Source organism: Prionailurus viverrinus, chromosome A2 (assembly GCF_022837055.1).
Source record: "Prionailurus viverrinus isolate Anna chromosome A2, UM_Priviv_1.0, whole genome shotgun sequence".
In the NCBI taxonomy this organism is placed as follows: domain Eukaryota; kingdom Metazoa; phylum Chordata; class Mammalia; order Carnivora; family Felidae; genus Prionailurus; species Prionailurus viverrinus.
This window is the reverse complement of record NC_062562.1, coordinates 1,131,286-1,151,499: the sequence shown is the minus strand read 5'-3', so window position 1 is coordinate 1,151,499 and position 20,214 is coordinate 1,131,286. Positions and strand designations below refer to the sequence as shown.

General features: G+C 50.1%; 1 protein-coding gene across 1 annotated transcript; it reads left to right on the top strand.

Moving 5' to 3' along the window:
- The first annotated feature begins 289 nt into the window (after window positions 1-289).
- LOC125156597 (zinc finger protein 77-like) lies at window positions 290-18,882 on the top strand. Its single transcript, XM_047842755.1, has 4 exons — window positions 290-1,472; window positions 8,527-8,653; window positions 16,497-16,677; window positions 17,084-18,882. The coding sequence occupies exons 1-4, from the start codon at window positions 1,470-1,472 to the stop codon at window positions 18,093-18,095; spliced, it is 1,323 nt and encodes a 440-aa protein (XP_047698711.1). The 5' UTR covers window positions 290-1,469; the 3' UTR covers window positions 18,096-18,882.
- Window positions 18,883-20,214: the final 1,332 nt, after the last annotated feature.

The following is a 20,214-nucleotide window of genomic DNA, read 5'->3' as shown; positions in this document are numbered from 1 at the left end:
CTCCAGGCTCTGAGCCATCAGCCCAGAGCCCGACGCGGGGCTCGAACTCACGGACCGCGAGATCGTGACCTGAGCTGAAGTCGGACGCTTAACCGACTGTGCCACCCAGGCCCCCCAGATTTATTTTTATTTAGTTTTATTTATTAAAATTTATTTAAGTGTTTTTATTTGAGAGAGAGAGTGCTAGGAAGAGGCAGAGAGAGGGAGGGAGAATCCCAAGCAGGCACCATGCCATTGGCAGGGAGCCCAACTGGGAGTGCCAGCGGGATTAGGGGTGCAAACCCATGAACCCACAAACGGTGAGATCAGGACCTGAGCCCAAACCAAGAGTTAGATGCTTAATGGACTGAGCCACCCATGCTCCCGGTGCTCACACGTTTAAGAGTAAAACTCAGTGCTCTGTTTTTTGAATGGTCACAGAGCTGTGCCACATCAGTGTACTATGTGCAGAAAGGAAATAGAGCCTTTTACATTCCACATTCACAGGAACTGACTACAAACTGCGGTGATTTTCCTTGCAGAATATAACGCACACCTGAGTACTATAACATGTCACACCTGTGGCTGTGTCCTGCTGGGGCCCAGGGGTCCCATGTCCCACGGAGGCTGAGAGCACGGGCATGTTTGGTTGACCTGGGGACAGAGAAGCGGGAGCGGGGCCTTGCGGTGTCAAGAGTCAGGTCAAAACGCTGGGAGACCTTATCTTATGTTCCGTGACATCACTGGTCATTGAACTGTTCTTAAACCTGGGACAGGGGCACCGTCACCTCGCCCGCGTGTGGACCACAGACACAACCGTCACCAGGCCCTTCTGCCCTGTCTCGTTCCGATCCGGCGCGGGACAAGGGAGGCTCCGCGGAGAAACCGAGTCAGGTTCCCGGGACAAAGGAAGAGGCAGGCGGGTCAGCGGGCCAGGAGGGCGTTCGGCCCGAGCCGACCTCAGGGCGGGCGGATCAGACACGTGTGTACCGCCGGCCCGTCACTCAGGGCGTAGGAGGCGGGGCCTGGGGGATCTGCCCAATCTGGCGCCACAGGGGCGGTGCCGGGACCACCCTCCAATCAGAACATGAAGGGCCTCAGGCTGCCCTATCACAGTGCGGCAGTGCGGTGTCTCGGAGAATTGTCCAATCGAGGTGGTGGGGAGTTATCTTCGGAACAGCATCCAATCAGATCGCATTGCCTGAAGCAACGCCCAATCCGTGCTTGGGGGCGCATAGCGCGGTGCATTTATATTACCGGGTCCGGAAACACTCCAATCAGGCCCTGGTGGGTGGGGGATGGGGTGATGCCATCCCGCTCGGTGAGTGTGAGCTCTGAGTCGTGGCTGCTGGTGTGCGCTTGTCCCGCGCTCACCCAGTTTTCCGGTCCGCTAGCTCCTCGGTTGGAGGAGGGGCACGTGAGGGCCGCGGAGTCGCCGGGTCGCGGGATCAAGAGGAGGACGCCCGGAGAGCTCCGTGAGCGGCCGCGAGATGGTGAGTGGCCGGTCCCTGGCCCGGGACGCGGAGGGGCTGGTTCCAACCGGCCTGAACCGGTTTGTAGCGACCGCGGACCCCTATTTCCCTGTTCCCCGCGAGTTCTCTCCCGAGTTTCCCCTGCGGGCCTTCGGATGGGATCCCGGCGTTCTCTCCCATCCTCGCGAGTGGGTCTCATAGTCTCTACCCGAATCTCCGCCGTGGACCGCGGTCCTAACCCTAGATCGGCCATGGGCCTCGGGGTGAGGTTCCTTTGTCCTGTCCCCTCTCCTCGTGGGGTCCCGGGGGTCCCGTCCAGGGATCTGTGGGCCGCGGGGTGGGGTTCCGGCGTCCTATCCCCTCTCCTCGTGTGGGTCCCGCAGGTCCTGACCCAAGTCTCTGTCTCTGGCCATGGGGTGGGGTCCCCGTGTCCCGTCACAATCACGGGTTTCCATGTGACCACCCGAGTCCTGGCTGGTGGAAGGAGGCGGGGACCACCACGTGCGGGGGCAGTAAAACCTGGGAATCGGAGTCCGGGAACTCGCGATGGACCTGAGAGATAAATCCAAATTCGAGCTTGTCGAGGACACTTTGTTACAAAGGAGTTCCAGCAGGGACCAGGTCCCGTCTCAGAGATCCTCGGATCCTCAGAGATTCAGCCTCTCCCGTGAAACAGAACCGGCGCTTGGCTGTTCTGCAAGAGGGGGATGGGCAGGAAGGCCCAGTGTCAGGATCCCACCCCTGCGGTGGAGGAAGGCCTCATTGGCTCAGGTCCCCCGGGCCTCGTTCCTCAGCTCAGTGGATGTTCAGCGTGTGGGCCACCCACAGCCAGGGGCCTGTGGGGAGGACAGTGGCCTGGGTAAAGTTTGGGTAGGAAAGGGGCAGTGGTGGACAGTTGGTCAAACCAGGTTCAAAGGAAAAATCCAAACTGAGTAAGGAGAGACGTGTGTTGACAAAAATGATTGCAAAGGTGGGGGAGGGGACTGTTGCACTAGGGGCAGGGACCCTGCAGGGGGGAAGGACTGTTGCACTAGGGGCAGAGGCTGTGCGGGGGGCTAGGCAGGCTGTGGCAATAAGGTCAGGTCGGTGTGGCGGGGGCGGGGGGGGGGCCTGTTGCATTAGGGGCAAGGGCTGTGCAGGAGGGCGGGGGGCTACATCGACAGGGAGGACACTGTGAGCCTAAGACCAGCGAGTATCTCAAGGGTCGTGTAGAAGCGAGGAGAGGAGGAAAGAAACCAGGCATGAGCAGGTGTGGTGCTGACGTTGGGGTTCCCTGAGGCCAGCCTGACCCCTGTCCCCCAGGAGGGGCTGTGTGTGGCTCAGGCTGAGAGCAAGCCCACGTTCAGGGGTCTGGAGGAAGGAGAGAAGCCAAAGCAAAGCGGGACCAGCCAGCATTTTGTGCCCCTTGGTCACGGGGACAAGCAGCTGAGCTGATCGCAGATGAGGCACGAAGTGTGGGTGTGGGGGGTCTGCGCGTGGCCCTGTCGTGGGTGAGCCAGGGGGACTTCCTGTCAGTCTTCTGCTCTGACGGGGGAGGGGCCCTCGTGCGGCCTGCTGTTTTCCAGACCCCGACAGGGTGGGGGAGGGAGTGCCTTTCCCTCCCACTGAGGTTTTCCTGGGAGCACAGGGCTCAGGTAGGCGTCTGCATGTCACCTGGGAGCAGGACCTGTCACCCTGTCCAGCTCAGCACGGATGGCTCTGTCCTCCGCCAGCCGCGCGTTGAGCAGGTGTAAAATGCCCGAGTTCTTTCTGCCTCCTTTCTTCCCCTTCAGGGCAGAGGGTGGTAAGTGTGTCAGGTCGTTCCTGTCCCTGCTGACCCGGGTTACTGGGGGCTTTATCCAGAGAGCGTCCCCTGGGGAAAAGTGTCTCCGGACAGAACTGTCCTTCTCCATGAGGGTTGGGGGGGATCTGCAGGGGGCTCCACACCTTCATGCCAGGTGGGTGGAGTCACGGATCAGAGGATTCATCCAAATGCTGGTGACAGTTCCATGCAGGTCCAGAGTTGCAAAACTGTGATCCTGACCCACTTCTGGTTAATTGATGGTGGTCTGAGATACACAGAAATCCCTTGAACTGGGTTGTGTTCAGTTGTGACTTATGATTTGCTATCATGAGGCTAAAGTTAACAAGCACCTGTTCTCTGAAATGGATACACAGTTTCCATTTATTTAAAACCAGAGCGTGCCCTAGAACTTCCTTTCTTTCATCTCAAGCACACGTGGAAGCAGTGATTCTGCACGTTTTCCTTCACATGCTGGGAGGGGGTCTTTGTGTCATTCGGATGACCCAGGGTGCTCGAAGCTCAAAGCAAAGACCCAGGTCTCAAGTTCCTGCTTGTGGCTTCATGTCTCTAAGTGTAAATGCATCGCCATTTTTACATGATGGGGAAAATTGCATATTGTAGATTGAGGGTAAGTTAAAATTTACTAAGTGATGGGGATGCAGCGTGTGAATCAGCCATCAATGCTGGGTCCTGTCACATGCGGCAGTGGGAGTTGCCCGCTTTATGGTCCCGCCCGAGGGCGTGACACGGATCTCCTGGAGGTCAGGATCTCCCGGACGTCACACATTGGTTTATCTGATTCCCCCGGGGCTGAGCATTTCTCACTTGTGGAGTTCCCTCTTCTGTGGAAACGTTTCCAGCGTGTTGTCACCTGTAACTCACGGGTCTGCTTCCTGATGTTCTGTTTCCTTCACATCCTGTGGACATTTGTCTGTTTCATTTCTACGTGTTGTGTTTTGTCCAGGTCAGGGTGTGTCATTTCTCTGTGCTGCCTGCGTGGATGGACCTGTCATATTTCCCTTTTTTTTTTTAAGGTTATTTATTTATTTATTTTGAGAATGAAAGAGCACGAGGGAAGGAGGGGCAGGGAGAGAGGGAATCGCAAGCGGGCCCAGCACAGAGCCCGACGCCGGGCTCCATCTCAACCCTGAGATCATGATCTGAGCTGAAATCTTGAGTTGGGCGCTTAACAGGCTGAGCCAGCGAGGCACCCCCTGCACATTTTCAGTAGACTTGAACTTCCTCATCTCTTCCTGTGCAGACAACCTTCTTTTGTTCTGTGAGAAAACTCCTCCTTCACTCAGGTCATAATCACACGCGCTGGAACTTTCTGTGTGTTCCACTTGTTTCCATGACGGTTAAATCCACAGGTCTTGGTTACTGTCCATGAAGAGGACGAGGGAAAGGATTCCTTTTTTTTTTTTTTTTTTTTTAATGTTTATTTATTTTTGAGACAGAGACAGAGCGTGAACAGGGGAGGGGCAGAGAGAGAGGGAGACACAGGATCTGAAGCAGGCTCCAGGCTCCGAGCGGACAGCACAGAGCCCAACGTGGGGCTCGAACCCACGAACTGCGAGATCATGACCTGAGCCGAAATCGCAGGCTTAGCTGACTGAGCCACCCAGGCTCCCTAGGATTCTTTTTACCCCTTAGATAACCATCCTTCCCTGGCCCCATGTGTCCAAGTGTCCCCATCTCTGCTGATGCCCTGTGGCACCCGCTGAGCGTGTACCCACTTGCTAGAGTCAGGGGCGCCTGTCTCTGCATTTCTTTGTCAATCAGGCTGTTCATCCGTCTGTCTGTTACTGCCTCGTGTTCTAGTTACTGGTAAGTTGTAAGTTGAAACTGTCACTGACTTTACCCCCAACACTGAGTTTGTTCCGGAACAGCAGGGAATTAGTTCTGAACGTGTAAGATACACAGGACCACAGGCAGTTACTAGAACAGAGGAGAGGGACGCTCTCCTAGAGAGGCCAGGAGGGGCCGGGATGCGGAAGAACCTAGAGCTGGAAGCACAGGGGCTCCCCACTGGCAGGGCGGGGGTGGGGAGGCGGCGTCCCAGCTGAGGCAGGCTGGGCTTGCAGGGCGCTGGGCTTGCGGCTGGGGCGCCCGGGGAGGACGGGGCAGGACGCGAGGGCGCCCCCTGCCGGCCCCCCACTCCGTCCCTAAGGAGCTTTCCGTGTGCGAATCTCTCCATGTCCTCCGTTTGACCTCCGTGTTTCCTCAGAAGCATCTGGGAGTGAGAGGCGGGTTTGCTGTATTTAGTGGATTTGTCCCTCAGCGCCAGGAAGGACGTCTCCCGCTTGGCGTGTCTCGTGTTGGAGGGAACGAGCAGAGCCGTGGAGACCAGTCGAGGCCACACCTGAGTGACAGGGACGGTTCGGAGGGAGATGCCGTCAGACACTTGTCATCTAGGCCGTGTGCATCAGCAGCGTCAGCCTTGCAGAGCGTGTACTTGCATGAATCACACGATTCCCCGGCAATAAAATGCGAAAGAAAAGTAACATAACCCTATGGATTGTTCTAATCCGGGACCCCGGGTCTGAAGGCAGCCCACCGAAATGTTTGTTGGCACTTATGCCAGCCCCGGGGAGAAAGTTCTCCCTGTGGAGGCAGACCCGGAGTCCCGTTTGCCTCCAGAAGTATTGTTCTTGGGGTGTCTGGGTGGCTCAGTTGGTTGATGATGGTACTCTTGATTTCAGGGCAGGTCATGTTCTCATGGTTCGTGGGTTCAAGCCCCCGGTTGGGCTCTGTGCTGACAGTGCAGAGCCTGCTTGGGATTCTCTCTCTCTCCCTCTCTCTGCCCCTCCCCTGCTCCTGGTCGCTCTCTTTCTCTCTCTCTCAAAGAAAAAAAAAAAAAAAAAACCCAAAAGCAAAACAGAAGTCACTTATTTTTCCAGGAACAAGTGGGCGTAGCTGGGTATAGCAGAGAATTACAATTTGGGACAGGTAAGCCACAGGAAAACCACAGGCAAGTCTGAAGAAGAAAGGGAGGAACAAAGGGAGGAACACTCTTTTCTAGAAGAGAAGGGGGCGTTGGGAGGGGCTGTGCCAAGCTAGAAGTCCATTGGAGCAAACTGGGAGAATCCAGGTGTAGCGGCTTCTCATTGGCTGGCATGTGACTGTCTCACTGGCTGAGCCCTGGCTCGCTCTCATTGGCTGAGCCATGGTTGTCTCACATTGGCTGGGTTGTGACTGTCTGTCTCTCATTGGCTGGGCTGTTGCCACCCGAGGAAATAGTCTTCCTTCCTCCTGCATGAGCAGTGATGCGTTACGGGTGTGCAGGTGCGTCTCTCCGTCTTGTGTCTGCCCTTGGCCCTGAGCGGCAGTTTCGGGAGCTTCCCCTGTGGACTCCTGCCTGCACTTCAGTCGTGTCGCCTTTACTCAGCCTGGAAGAGGTGCCCGGCCTCTGGGTGGTTTTCATCGCTGGCGATCGGGAGTCGTGCCGCGGGGAGCAGAGCGCGTGCGCACGCGTGTGTGTGATGGCGCTCGTCCTCCCGGGTCTGGGGCAGGTGGATACGAGGAGCGGACCTGCCGTGTGGGGTGGGAACGCCACGTTGCTCATGTTGGGGGTCCACCAGACTCTTCCAAAGCGGCCGCCCCCGCTTACATCCGCAGCAGGATAAATGAAGGAGAATGCGCCCCGCTCACGTCCTCGGCCGGCGCTTCCTGGGGCGTCTTTATAGCCAGTGTGGTGGGTGCGAAGGGGCCTCTGCTGGTAGTTCGAGGTGCGTGTCCCGCGTGACGAATGTCTAGCATCTTTTCATCGACCCGCTGGCCATTTGCATACGTTCTTTGGAGAAGTGTCTGGGTGCGCAAATGTTAGGCGTGGACTTTTCCCCGCCGCCCCTTTTCCGGGATGAGGGAGTTCCTTTCTGTTCCTAGTTGGCTGAGTATTTTTGTCAAGAGAGGGTGGTGGGTTCAAGGAGATACCTTTTCTGTGTGTAAATGATCATGGGGTTTTTGTTTCTCTTCTGTTCATGAAGTTTATGACTGCTATTTTCTTGCTGAACCAACCATTTTATTCCCAGATAAATCCCGCTTGGTCACGTTGTAGAATCCATTTTATATATGACTGGTTTTGGTATCACCATAAACTGGCCTCATAGAGTAGGTTGGAAGTGTCTGTGCACAATTAAATTTTGTGGACGGACCCCAGATGATTGGTGACATCGAGCATCATTTCATGTGCTTTTTGGCCATTTGTGTATCTTCCTGGGGAAATGTGTACTCGCATTCTTTGTCCGTTATTTGGTTGTATTATTTGTCTTTATACTGTCTTTTTTATTGTTGTTACATGAGTTTTTAAAAACCTGTTTAGATCACAAGCCTCGTATCAGCTGTGTGACTAGCAAACCCACATTGTAGCCCCAGACGAAGGGGTGTTGCCTTTGTTGTAACTGTTGTAGCTGGGTTCTGTGTCCTTAGGTTTTGGGGACGTGTCTTTTGTTTTGCAACTTCTGATTATTTTTATCATAGTTGTTTGCTCTCTATTTCAATGATGCAGTGTTCTCTGATTTTGCTGAGAAGATATTATGTGTTTTTTTTTTCCTCTCTGTTAAAGTCACCTCTTGCCCTTTTAGTATCAATCTCTCAGGGAACTTTTCTTTCTGGTGCCCTTTTGCTTGAATTCTGGGTACTGGGTTATATATTTCAGAGGCCCTGCTGACTTCTGAGTTTCTTCAGGAACCAGAACTTGTCTTACACACCAGGTGTGCCAGGCGCCCGGGCCCTGGCCTGTGTCCGTGCCCAGAGCCCAACTAATCTGGGGAAAGGGTCGTGTCTGCCTCTGTCGGAAGAGAGGGGACGCCACCAGGCTTCTTGCCCTTGTTCCTTCCAGGGCGAGAGCTGCTCCCATCAAGCAGCCCTGAAATCTGAGTGTCCACAGCATCCTGACATTCTGGTTCCAGTTCTTGGAGCTGATGACGAGGCATAATCGTCTTTGAGCAGGCCAAACGTGTGTCCTCCAATTTGTGTGCTGTCCGAGTGAATATCTCACTTTTCAGTCTGTACAGAACTGGTCTGCTCAGATGTGTCTCAGTAGAAATAACCCAGTAAATTGGGTGTGTGCAAGTCTATGGCAGCTGTTGTCATCACCCTCTGCTTCAAGTCCCAGCCCTTCCCGTCACTGTGCGCAGTGCAGTGGGTCTGCCTGGGTGTTGTCACTCCCTACTCACGTGTGACTCATGGTCCTAGGAATGGAGTGCAGCTCCCTGCCTGTCACACTTTATCCTCCCCCACACGTAGGTGATGATGGAGCTTTGCTGCAATAGAGTGTGTGGTATGTTTCAGGACTCTGTGGTCTTTGTGGATGTGGCTGTGAACTTCACCCCGGAAGAGTGGGCTTTGCTGGATAGCAGTCAGAGGAACCTCTACAGAGATGTGATGCTGGAGACCTGCAAGAACCTGGCCTCAGTGGGTAAGGACGGCTCCATCCCTTCCCTAGTCTTGATGCAACAAATGTTTCTTACAATTGTCTGATTTTGCTGGGGCCGAGGAATGGGAGTACGTTGGAGGAGGGGTAGACATGGTCCAAGCCTTCATGGAACCTACGTAGAGTCACATAGCTTTTCCACGAGAAAAGTTTTATGTGTTAACTTGCTCTATTCATCTTGATTAAGGTCTGAGACTCCCTAATTTAATAAACGTGAATGCGGTCTCTGGTGAGTGCTGTTTTGTGGTTTTTACTCCTGTGGAAGTTACACGGTGGCGAATACACATTGGACACCTTAATATTGCTGCACTTAAATCCTCACTTAACGAGCAGGGAAGGCGGCAGAGTAGGGGACCCTGAACTCACCGCGTTCCCCGGACACTCTGAGGCAATAGGAACGTGTACTCCCACTAACTCTGCGATGCCTCGAAAACTGGCGGAACAGGTCTTTCAAAGCTAACATGAAGGCTACATGGAAAAGGGTAGGCAGGGGGGAGATGTGGTTGGAAACCAAACCCCCAGTGTGGCTGTCCACAAGTGGGCGGGACATCCCAGTTACCGAGAAGCTGGGGAATCAGTCCCCACACCATGCACCCCTGGCCCGTGGGACTACAGTGGAGAGACCAGGACCCATAACACCTGCCTTTGAAAATCAATGAGCCTTAAGTTTTGGGGGTGAAACGTCACAAGGGCTTCACTCTAGGCTGTATCGTTTGGCAGAAGGTCCGGCATAGGGGCAGCCTTTTGAAAATCGCCTTAGTTGTATGTGATAGAGATTTATTGATTAATTTTAGGACACGCACTGGAGGCTCAGGGAACTTCCTCCAGGAACAGACGTGTAGGCAGGTGTCAGTTCCCTTGCCCCCCTTCACCCTAGATGGTCAGGTGCTTGTGGGAGCCAGTTCTGATGCTCTGCGTCTATGCTGCCAACACCAGTTGCCACACGACAGCATCCCCCCAGAGGACCCCCACCGCCCCCAGGATACAAAATCAATGTACAGAAATCTGTCGCATTCCTATAGACTAATAATGAAGCGGCAGAAAGTTAAATTAATGAAGAATGCCCTCTTTTTAAAAAAATTTTTTTTTCTCTCAACGTTTTTATTTATTTTTGGGACAGAGAGAGACAGAGCATGAACGGGGGAGGGGCAGAGAGAGGGAGACACAGAGTCGGAAACAGGCTCCAGGCTCTGAGCCATCAGCCCAGAGCCCGACGCGGGGCTCGAACTCACAGACCGCGAGATCGTGACCTGGCTGAAGTCGGACGCTTAACCGACTGCGCCACCCAGGCGCCCCTGAAGAATGCCCTCTTACAATTGCACCAAAACCAATACAATATCTAGGAATAAGCTCAACCAAAGAGGTGAAAGAACTGCATTCCAAAGAGGGTAAAACACCAATGAAGGAATTTCAAGACAACACAAAGAAATGGAAAGACTGTAGTACCCCAAGCAATGTAGAGATTTAATGCAATCCCTGTCAAAATTCCAACAGCATTTTTCACACAGGTAGCACCGACATGCTAAAATTTGTATGGAACTACAGAAGACTTCAAAAGCCGAAGCAATCTTGAGAAAGGAACACGAAACTGGGGGTATTCCGATTCCAAATTTTGAGTTCTATTACAAAACGGTAGTAATTAAAACAGGATGATACAGGTACAAAAATAGAAACAGAGATCAGTTGAGTGGAACGGAAAACCTAGAAATAAGCTCACAATTATATGGTCGACTAACCTTTTTTTTTTTTTTTTTTAAGTTTATTCATCTTGAGAGAGCTCGAGAGTGAGTTCAGGGGAGGGGCAGAGAGAGAGGGAGAGAGAGATCCCAAGCAGGGTCTGCACTGTCAGCAAGGAGCCTGATGCAGGGGTTGAACTCCCCAACTATGAGGTCATGACCTGAGCCAAAATCAAGAATCAGATGCTTAACTGACTAAGCCACTCTGGCACCTCGTCAATTAATCTTTGACAAAGGAGGAAAGAACATACAGTGGGAAAAGTATAGTCTCTTCAACAAATGGCACTGGGAAAACCGGACAGCCACATGCAGAATGAAACCGGACCACATTGTTCACCACACACAAAAATAAACTCAAAGTGGATTAACGACCTAAATTTGAAACCTGAAACCATAAAACTTCCTGAAGGGAGTGTAGGCAGTTCTCTCAGACATTGGCTATGGCAACATTTTTCTAGATCTGCCTCCTGAGGCCAAGAAAATAAAAGCAAAAATAAACTATTGCAACTGCATCCAAATAGAAAGCTTCTGCACAGTGAAGGCAACAAGCAACAAAAGTAAAAGGCAGTCTCCGGAATGGGAGAAAATACATCCTATAATGGGTTAGTATCCAAAATATATAAAGAACTGAAACAATACAATACCCCACAAGAAGCAATCTAATAAAAAATGGCCAGGATGGCTCAGGTTGTTGGGCGTCTGACTCTTGATTTTGGCTCAGGTCATGGTCTCACGGTTCGTGGGATCGATTCCCACCTTGGGCCCTGTGCTGATAGCAAGGAGCCTGTTTGGGATTCTCCTCTCTCTGCTCCTCCCCCATTCATGCTGTCTCATTCTCTGTCTCTCAAAATAAATACATATTTTTAAATACATATATGCATATTTTTAAAAATAAGTTTTTTGAGGGGCGCCTGGGTGGCGCAGTCGGTTAAGCGTCCGACTTCAGCCAGGTCACGATCTCGCGGTCCGTGAGTTCGAGCCCCGCGTCGGGCTCTGGGCTGATGGCTCAGAGCCTGGAGCCTGTTTCCGATTCTGTGTCTCCCTCTCTCTCTGCCCCTCCCCCGTTCATGCTCTGTCTCTCTCTGTCCCAAAAATAAAAATAAACGTTGAAAAAAAAAATTAAAAAAAAAAAATAAGTTTTTTGATTAAAAAAATTTTTTTAAATAAAATTTTTAATTTTTAATATTTTAATTTTTTTAGACTTACTTAAATTTATTTTTTAACTTTTTATTTTTAAATAAAAATGTTTATTTTTGTGAGAGAGAGGGAGGGGCAGAGAGAAAGGGAGACAGAATCTGAAGCAGGCTCCAGGCTCCGTGCTGTCAGTACAGAGCCCAACGTGGGGCTCTAACTCACCAACTGTGAGCTCATGACCTGAGCTGAAGTTGGAAGCTTAACCGACTGAGCAACTCAGGTGCCCCTATTTTTTTTTTTTATGTTTGTTTATTTTTGAGAGAGAGAGAGAGAGACAGTGCATGAGTGCAGATGGGCAAAGAGAGAGAGGGAATCTGCAAGAGTCTCCAGCCTCCAAGCTGTCAACACAGAGCCCAATACAGGGCTCGAACCCACAGACCATGAGATCATGACCTGAGCCAAAGTGGGAGCTCAACCAACTGAGCCACCCAGGTGCCCCAATAAATAAACAATTTTTAAAAATGGGTAGAAGACACGAAGAGACACTTCTTCAAAGAAGACATCCAGATGACCAACAGGCACGTGAAAGGGACTCGGCATCACTCCTCATCAGGGAAATGCAAATCAAAACTATAAAGACATATCCCCTAACACCTGTCAGCATGTCTGAAAGAGAAAACACGAAAACAAGTGTTGGTGAGGATGTGGGGGGAAAGGAACCCTCGTGCAGTGTTGGTGGGAATGCAAACTGGTGCAGCCATTGTGGAAAACTGCGTGGAGATTCCTCAAAGAATTAAAAATAGAACTGCCCTATGATCCAGGAATCATAGCGCTTCTGGATATTTACCCCCAAAACACACACACACACACAAACCACTAATTCAGAGGGATACACGCACCCCTGTGTTTATTGCAGCATTAGCTACAATTGCCAGACTATGGAAGCAGCCCAAGTGTCCATCACTAGATGAATGGATAAAGAAGCAATGGTGCATATACAAATGGAGTATTGCCCAGCCACAAAAAAGAATGAAATCTTGCCATTTGCAACAACATGGATGGCGCTAGACAGATCACACTAAATGAAATAAGTCAGAGAAGGACAAATACCAAATGATCTCACTTATATGTGGAATCCATGAAACAAAAGCAAACGAGCAAAGGGAAAAAATGAGGGTGAGACCAACCAAGAAACAGACTCTTAACTATAGAGAACAGAACAGACTGGTGGTTACAAGAGGGGAGGTGGGGGGCATGGGGGATGTAGGGGTTGGGGATTAAAGAGTACCCTTATGATGGAAAAAAAAGAAATTGAAGATGATACAAAAAGTTGAAAGATACAGTATTCTCATGGATTGGAAGGATTAATATTGTTAAAGTCCGTACTACAAAAAGCACCCTACAAATTTAGTGTACCTACCAACCTACCAATAAATAGTATTTTTCAAAGAGCTAGAGCAAATATCCTAAAATTTGTATGGTACCTGAAAAGCCCCCAAATGGCCAGAACAGTTTTAGGGAAGTGTAACAAAGCTGATGATATGATAATCCCAGATTTGAAAATATACTGCAAAACTGTAGTAATCAAAACAGTATGGTATGGCACAAAAACAGACGTAGATGAAGGGAACAGGATAGAGATCCCCCAAAGAAAGCCACGCTTATATTGTCCAAATATCTACAACCAAGCAGGTCAGAATATATGATGTGGAAAAGACTGTGTTCAGTAAATGGTGTTGGGGAAAACTGGACAGCGACCTCCAAAAGAATGAAACGGTGCAGAGAAAGGGGAACCCTCCTGCACTGTTGGTGGGAATGCAAACTGGTGCGGCCACTCTGGAAAAAAGTATGGAGGTTGCTCAAAACGCTGAAGATGGAACTACCCTACAACTCAGCGACTGCACTACTAGGTATTTACGCAAAGGATTCAAAAATACAGATTTGAAGGGGTACACGCACCCTGATGTTTATAGCAGCATTATTTATCATAGCCAAGCTATGGAAGCAGCCCAGATGTCCATCGACTGATGAATGGATAAATAAGATGTGGTTTATATACACAACGGAATATCACTCAGCCACCAAAGATGATGAAATCTTGTCATTTGCAACTACATGGATGGAACTGGAGTGTATTAAGCTAAGCGACATAAGTCAGAGGAAGACAAATACCATATGATATGAGTCATATGTGGAATTTAAGAAACAAAACAGATGAACATATGGGAAGGGGGAAACAATAAGAGACTCTTAAGGATAGAGAACAAGCCGAGGGTTGATGGAGGGAGGTGGGCGGGGGATGGGCTAGATGGGTGATGGGATAGCACCAGGGGCTGTATATAAGTGATAAATGATGGCTTCCACTCCTGAAACCAATATAATGCATATTTACTAACAAATTTAAGTGAAGACTTGAAGGGGCGCCTGGGTGGCTCAGTCAGTTCAGCATCCGACTCTTGGTTTCAGTTTGTGATTTCACAGTTCATGAGTTCAAGCCCCGAGCTGGTATTCTCTGTCCCTCTCTTTCTGGCCCACCCCCACTCATACTCGTCACTCTCAAAATAAATAAACTAAAACAACAAAACGGGGCCACTTTCTTACAGCTTACACAAAAGTAAACGATATGGGTTAAATACCTAAACGTAAGACTTGAAAGTATATACCTCTTGAAAGAAAACAGAGACAGTAAACTGTAAGGACATTAGCCTTAGTGATATTTTTGTGGACTTGTCCCTCAGGGAAGGGTAAAAAAAAAAAAATAAATAACAACAAAAAACAAAAAAAACCCCACACTAAACAATTGAGACTATACGAAACTGAAAAGCTTTTGCAGTGAGGCAACTATCAACATGATGAAAAGGCAACCCTTCGTTTATGGGAAGGGGAGAAGATATTTGCAAATGATATTTCCGATAAAAGGTCTGTATCTAAAACATAAATAATTCCTACAACTCAACACCAAAAAAAAATTTGATTATTAAATGGGCAGAGGAACTCAACAACAGACATTTTCCTGAAGAAGATATTGAGATGGCCAATAGACATTCAAAAAGCTGTTCAGTATCACTAATCCTCAGGGAAATGCAAATCAAAACCACAATGCGATATCATCTCAGAGAAGATAGATTGGTTAGTATCAAAAAGACAAGTATTGGTGAGGGTGTGGAGACCAGGAAACCCGTCGTTGTTGGTGTGAAGGTAAACTGGTGCAGCCATGTTGGAAAACTGTATGGAGCTTCCACAAAAAACTAAACCACAAGTACCATATGGTCCATAATTCCACTTCTGGGTAGTTGACCACAGGGGAAAAAAACTAACACGCAAAGATATGTGCGCCCCCACGTTCACTGTGGCACTAGTTATGGTATTCAAGATGTGGAAGCAACCCAGGAGTCCATCGACAGGTGAATGGATAGGGAAGATGTGGTATCTACATACAAGGGGCATCACTCAGCCGTATAAAATGGATGAAGTCTTGCCATTTGTGACCACATGGATGGACTGCAGGGTGTCATTCCAAGTAAATAAGACGGGAAGACAAACACCGTGTTGTAACTTAACACGTGGGATCTAAACAACAAAATGGAGGCACAGACAACAAAAAAAAAATAGAAACAGGTGTAAAAACAGGAGATCCACATGGTGTTTGTGAGGTTGGAAGGGGCTGGAGGGACGGGTGAATGGATGAAGGGGATTGAGAAGTACAGAGTTGAGCTTATTAAATAAAGAAGTCTTGGGAGCGAAGAGTGCCACACAGGGAATATGGGCAGTAATATTGTAGTTTGTATAGTGCCAAGTGGTAATTTCACTTATCGTGGTGAGCATTTTGTAATGTATAGAACTGTCCTATCACTATGTTGTACCCCTGACACTAATATTATAGGTCAATATGGTTCCCTCTCCACCCCCCAAAAAAGCCCAGGGGCTCCTGGCTGGCTCAGTCAGAAGAGCATGTGATTCTTGATGTCAGGGTCATGAGTTTGAGCCCCACGTGGGGTGTACAGGTTAGTAAACAAAAAAACAAAAAAAAAGCCCACACTTATCCATCATCAATGACCCTGAAGACGAAAGTCAGGCCCATCTTCCAGATTGCTTGTGGTCCTTCAAATCCTCCCTCCTGCTGAGCTCTTCTCAGGGGCAGGACAGCAGCCACACACACACCATCTAATCTCCCTCCTAGCGGCAGCTGGGGCAGTGCAGACAGGCTCCACCGAGGGCCTATGTGCCTTCAGAACAGGCCAACCCTCGGTTGAACCAGCTTCTGGAGAAGGGATTGGCGTTTGGACACATCCATTAGAAACATGACTCGGGGGCGCCTGGGTGGCTCAGTCGGTTAAGCATCTGACTCTCGGTTTTGACCCAGGCCGTGATCTCATGGATTGTGGGATTGACAATCCCTGTGTCGGGCTCCAGGCTGACAGTGCAGAGCCTGCTCGGGATTCTCTCTGTCCCTCTCTCTCTGCCGCTCACCTGCTCGTGCTCTCCCTCTCTCTAAAAATAACTAAACTTAATAAAAAGAAAGAAACATGACGCAGTCTGTTTGAGAAGGGTGGTGTTTGTCACTTACCTGGCTTCCCTGTTGGACTTTTCATCCATCCTTATGCACGTGGTGAGCCTTTCTGTGGTTTTCTTACAGAGGTAGTGTGTCGATGTGTGTATCTTGCCCAGTTCCTTCCTATTTTGTTTTTCTAAAAATACTGATCTCTGCATTAGTCTCCATCTATATTGAAGTATTTCTGAGTGAACAAGTTGCCATTTGATAGTTTTCCTATCATTCCCAAAGTCCCAGATTACCAAGGTCCTCAGAATTTTTCCTTGGTCACCTGACCTTTCTTCCTGATGAACTTCATTTACATTTGAGATCAGTATATGAATGGAAGTCTACATTCAGTCTGTTTTCTTCCTTTTATCCACTAATTCTTTTCCAGCAAACTAAATTTTGCTACCAAATGTTGCAGATTATTGCATTCGAGTTAATACCAGTGGATCAAGTCCTCAGTGGGATGTTTTGGAGGATGAACCATCTCATGAAGAAAAAATAGTAAGATTTGCAAGAAATGATTCCTGGTCTGTTTTTGGAGAAAACCAGACATTTCGTAGCAGAGGAGATTACCTGCAAACCCAGGAAAGGCGTTTGAGGTGAGTGACACTTGCAGGGAGGGGGGGTGGGGACGTTGGCAGATTGTGAGACTAACTTGAAATTAAAGAACAGCTGAAAACCTAGCGCAACAATTGTGTAATTGATGGGAAAAATGCATTCTACGTATTGATCATCTGAAACCCCATTCAGTTGGAAACCACGGTCAGGGAAAACTCTACGTAAGAAGCCCTGAATGTTATGACTCTATTTGAGTCCTCAGCCAGACCAGTAAGCTTGTACCACTTTGTAAGCACGCAGACAGTGCCACAAACGTACCCATTCATTGACAGTGGCCATTGTGCAGTCCCAACACTGATGAGCAAACATCAGTAATAGATCATTAGTGAATAAAGAGATCGCTTCTAATCACTAGTCCCTAACCGTGTGCCTTCCCGTTTTGAACAGAAGTCCTTTTGTGGAGAGTGTCTGTGAACGTATCGAAGGAGATCAACGCGGAGGCACCCTGAACCCGATTACAAGTCTTACCGCGCACCAGGGGTATCCCACCGGAGGCAAACCCTGTCAATGCGCTAAGTGTAGAGAAGCCCTCACAGGTGGTTTTTTCCTAGGGAATCTGCGAAGATTTCACCCAGGACTCAAACCTAGTCCCTGTGAGGAATGTGGGCTGGCCTGTAGCTGTGTCGCGAGCCTCAGCACTCAGGTGGACGCGGGCCTTGTAGAGAAACCCTATGAAGGTCAGGACGCCGGGAGAGCATCGGAGACGTACGCGAAGAGTCTCAGTAGTAAAATATCTCTAGAGTGCAAGAAATGTGGAAAAGCTTTCATTTGCACGTCTTCCTTTCAGGGTCACGTGCGAGGTTCCTGTGGACAGAGTGTCCATGCGTGTGGCGTGTGCGGGAATGCCTTTATGTTTCACTCCCGTCTTACGTGTCACGTGAGAACTCACGCCGGGGAGAGGCCCAGTGATTGCATAGACTATGGGAAGGTTTACAGCTGCCTCTCTTACGCTCAAGGTCACTCCAGTAATCAACCTGGGGAAAGAGTTTTTCAGTGCGGGCTCTGTGGGAAAGCCTTCACTCGTCGGACCTACCTTCAAAGTCACGTGCGAACGCATACTGGGGGAAAACCCTACAAATGTCAGGAGTGTGGAAAAGCCTTCACTCGTCGGGCCTACCTTCAAAGTCATCTGAGAAAGCACAGTGGAGTGAAATCTTTCAAGTGCCAGCAGTGTGGAAAAGCCTTCTATTCGTCCTCGTACCTTCAAATACATGCACGGATACATACTGGGGAGAGACCCTGCGTGTGTCAGCATTGTGGGAAAACGTTCAGATACCCCGCAAACCTGCGAGCTCACGTGAGGACACACACCGGGGAGAGGCCCTACGAATGTAAGGAGTGTGGAAAAACCTTCAGTCGTGTCTCCTCCTTTCGAAGGCACGGGAAAACCCACAGTTGAGTCAAACATCTGAAAGTACGGAGTGTCGTTCCTAATCCATTCTATTGTTCTTCATTCCTTCGATACGGAACAACGCACGCTGGGGAGAGACGCTTGCGAGTAGTGTGGGAGAGCTTTCAGGCAGCTCCAGCATTTGCAAAGTCATTTGAGATACAGTTGCGTGAAACCCTAGGAGAGTAAAGAGTGTGGGAAAGCGTAGTGGGTTTACTCCTTCCTTGGAGGACGCACAGTGGGGAGAGACCCTTTGAAGGTCAGCACTGTGGGAAGACGTCCAGGCGTCACGGCTCCCGTCAAGAACACGTGAGGCTGCCCAGTGGACGGTGAGCCGGTGAATCTGAGGACTCTGGTGGGGCCTTCCAGTGCCCCGTAGACCTGCGGGAGCGTGTGACGACTCACACCGGGCACTGTGGGAGAGCCCCCAGTCGTCCCTCCTCCCACCGAGGACACGTGTGAAGGAAAACACGGCGAAGAGTAGCCTGAGAACGTAGGGACCGTGGAAAAGCCTTCGGGCATCCCAGGAACCTGTGAGCACGCACACACTGGGGACTAGCCCTGAGCACGGCACCTGTGGCAAAGCCTGCATTCTCCCCTAATAGTCATATTTAAAACATGAGCAAACACCACGGAGAGAAATCTTCTCGATGGGAAAAGTGTCGGAAAATCTTGGAAGGATCGTAGGTCACGTATTGTGTCCACGGCAGGTCAGGCAGCCCCGGCATCTTCTAATTGTTGTAAATATGGATTTGTCTTTGCAAATGCCTCTTCCTTACAGGGATCCCAAGTGCGTTAATTCCAGCTCATGCCTAAGAAGCATCCCACTGTGTCCTTCTCACCTGTAGGGCATTATTTTGTTATCTCAGATCCGAAAACCGCATACAGTTATGGCGAACGTGTCTCCACGACGATGTCTTCTGGACCCAGGGCTGATCAGTGGTCTGTACGTGTATCTCGTCCTCTGGTGCAGAGACCAGAACTCCCCGACTCCGCCCTGCCCCTCCTCGCGGTCTTTATTATTGAAAGTTGTGTCTCCACGTGTGCTGTTGCTGCCGTGTGCCCACCTGTGTTCCCCATGGACGTTAGTAAACGCGCAAGGATACCGGAGGAGGTCAGTCTCCTCTGATCGTGTTCATGGTTTGACCTCCGCTCATCGCCCTTGATCTCGGTTGTTCATCAGTCATGACCCATTGAGTTACGAAGAGAAACTCTGTTGGGGGTGCCTGGGTGGCTCAGTGGGTTAAGCGCCCCACTCTTGATTTCGGCTCTCAGGTCATGAGCTTGCGGTTTGTGGGATTGAGCCCCGTGTCAGGCTCTGCGCTGACAGCTCTCTCTCTCTCTCTCAAAGTAAATACATACACTTAAAAAAAAAAAAAAAAAGAAGAGAAACCTTGTGGCTTGAAGTGGAAAGCTAGTGTCCGGCTGGTTCTGCTGGGTTTCGTCGTGAGCCTTGTGAGGCGGGAGGCCGTCTGTCCCAGAGTCCTCCTCTGTGCGGCTCTGAGAGGAAGGCCCTGAGAAGAGAAGCTGTGTGGGGCTTGGAGAGCAGCAGTGAGGAACCGTGATTCTCCATCCTTCCGTGCCGCCAGGGGACAGACGCGTGGGGACCCAGGTGGGCCCGAGTCACGGCGTGTCGTCCTGGCTTCTGGTCTGCCGTCTGGAACAGCCCCCATGTAAGAAAAGTTTGACATTAGTTCTTGTTAGCATGTTCCAGAGACTTCCACGAGCTGTCCCGTGACAGACCGTCTTGGCTTCCCGGTCCCCACGGATCCTTGTGTTGCCCTGTGACTCTTTGTGTCCGTGAGGCCGTCTCTTCAGGCTGTCGTGCTCAGCGAGCTCTCTTATCCTGTGACCCCTTCATCTCCATGCTTTTCTTAAAAATGTTAATCTTACTTTTTTTTTTTTTTTTTTTGAGAGAGAGCGAGTGAGCGGTGGAGGGGCAGAGAGAGGGAGACAGAACCCCAAGGGGGCTCCTCACCGTCAGCACAGAGCCCGACTTCAGGGCGTGATCTCACGAACCGTGAAGTCATGACCTGAATCGAAATTGAGAGTTGGACGCTTCACCAACTGAGCCACCCAGACGCCCCTCCATGCTTGCCCTCGTAAGGGATTTCTGTGGTGGGCATCT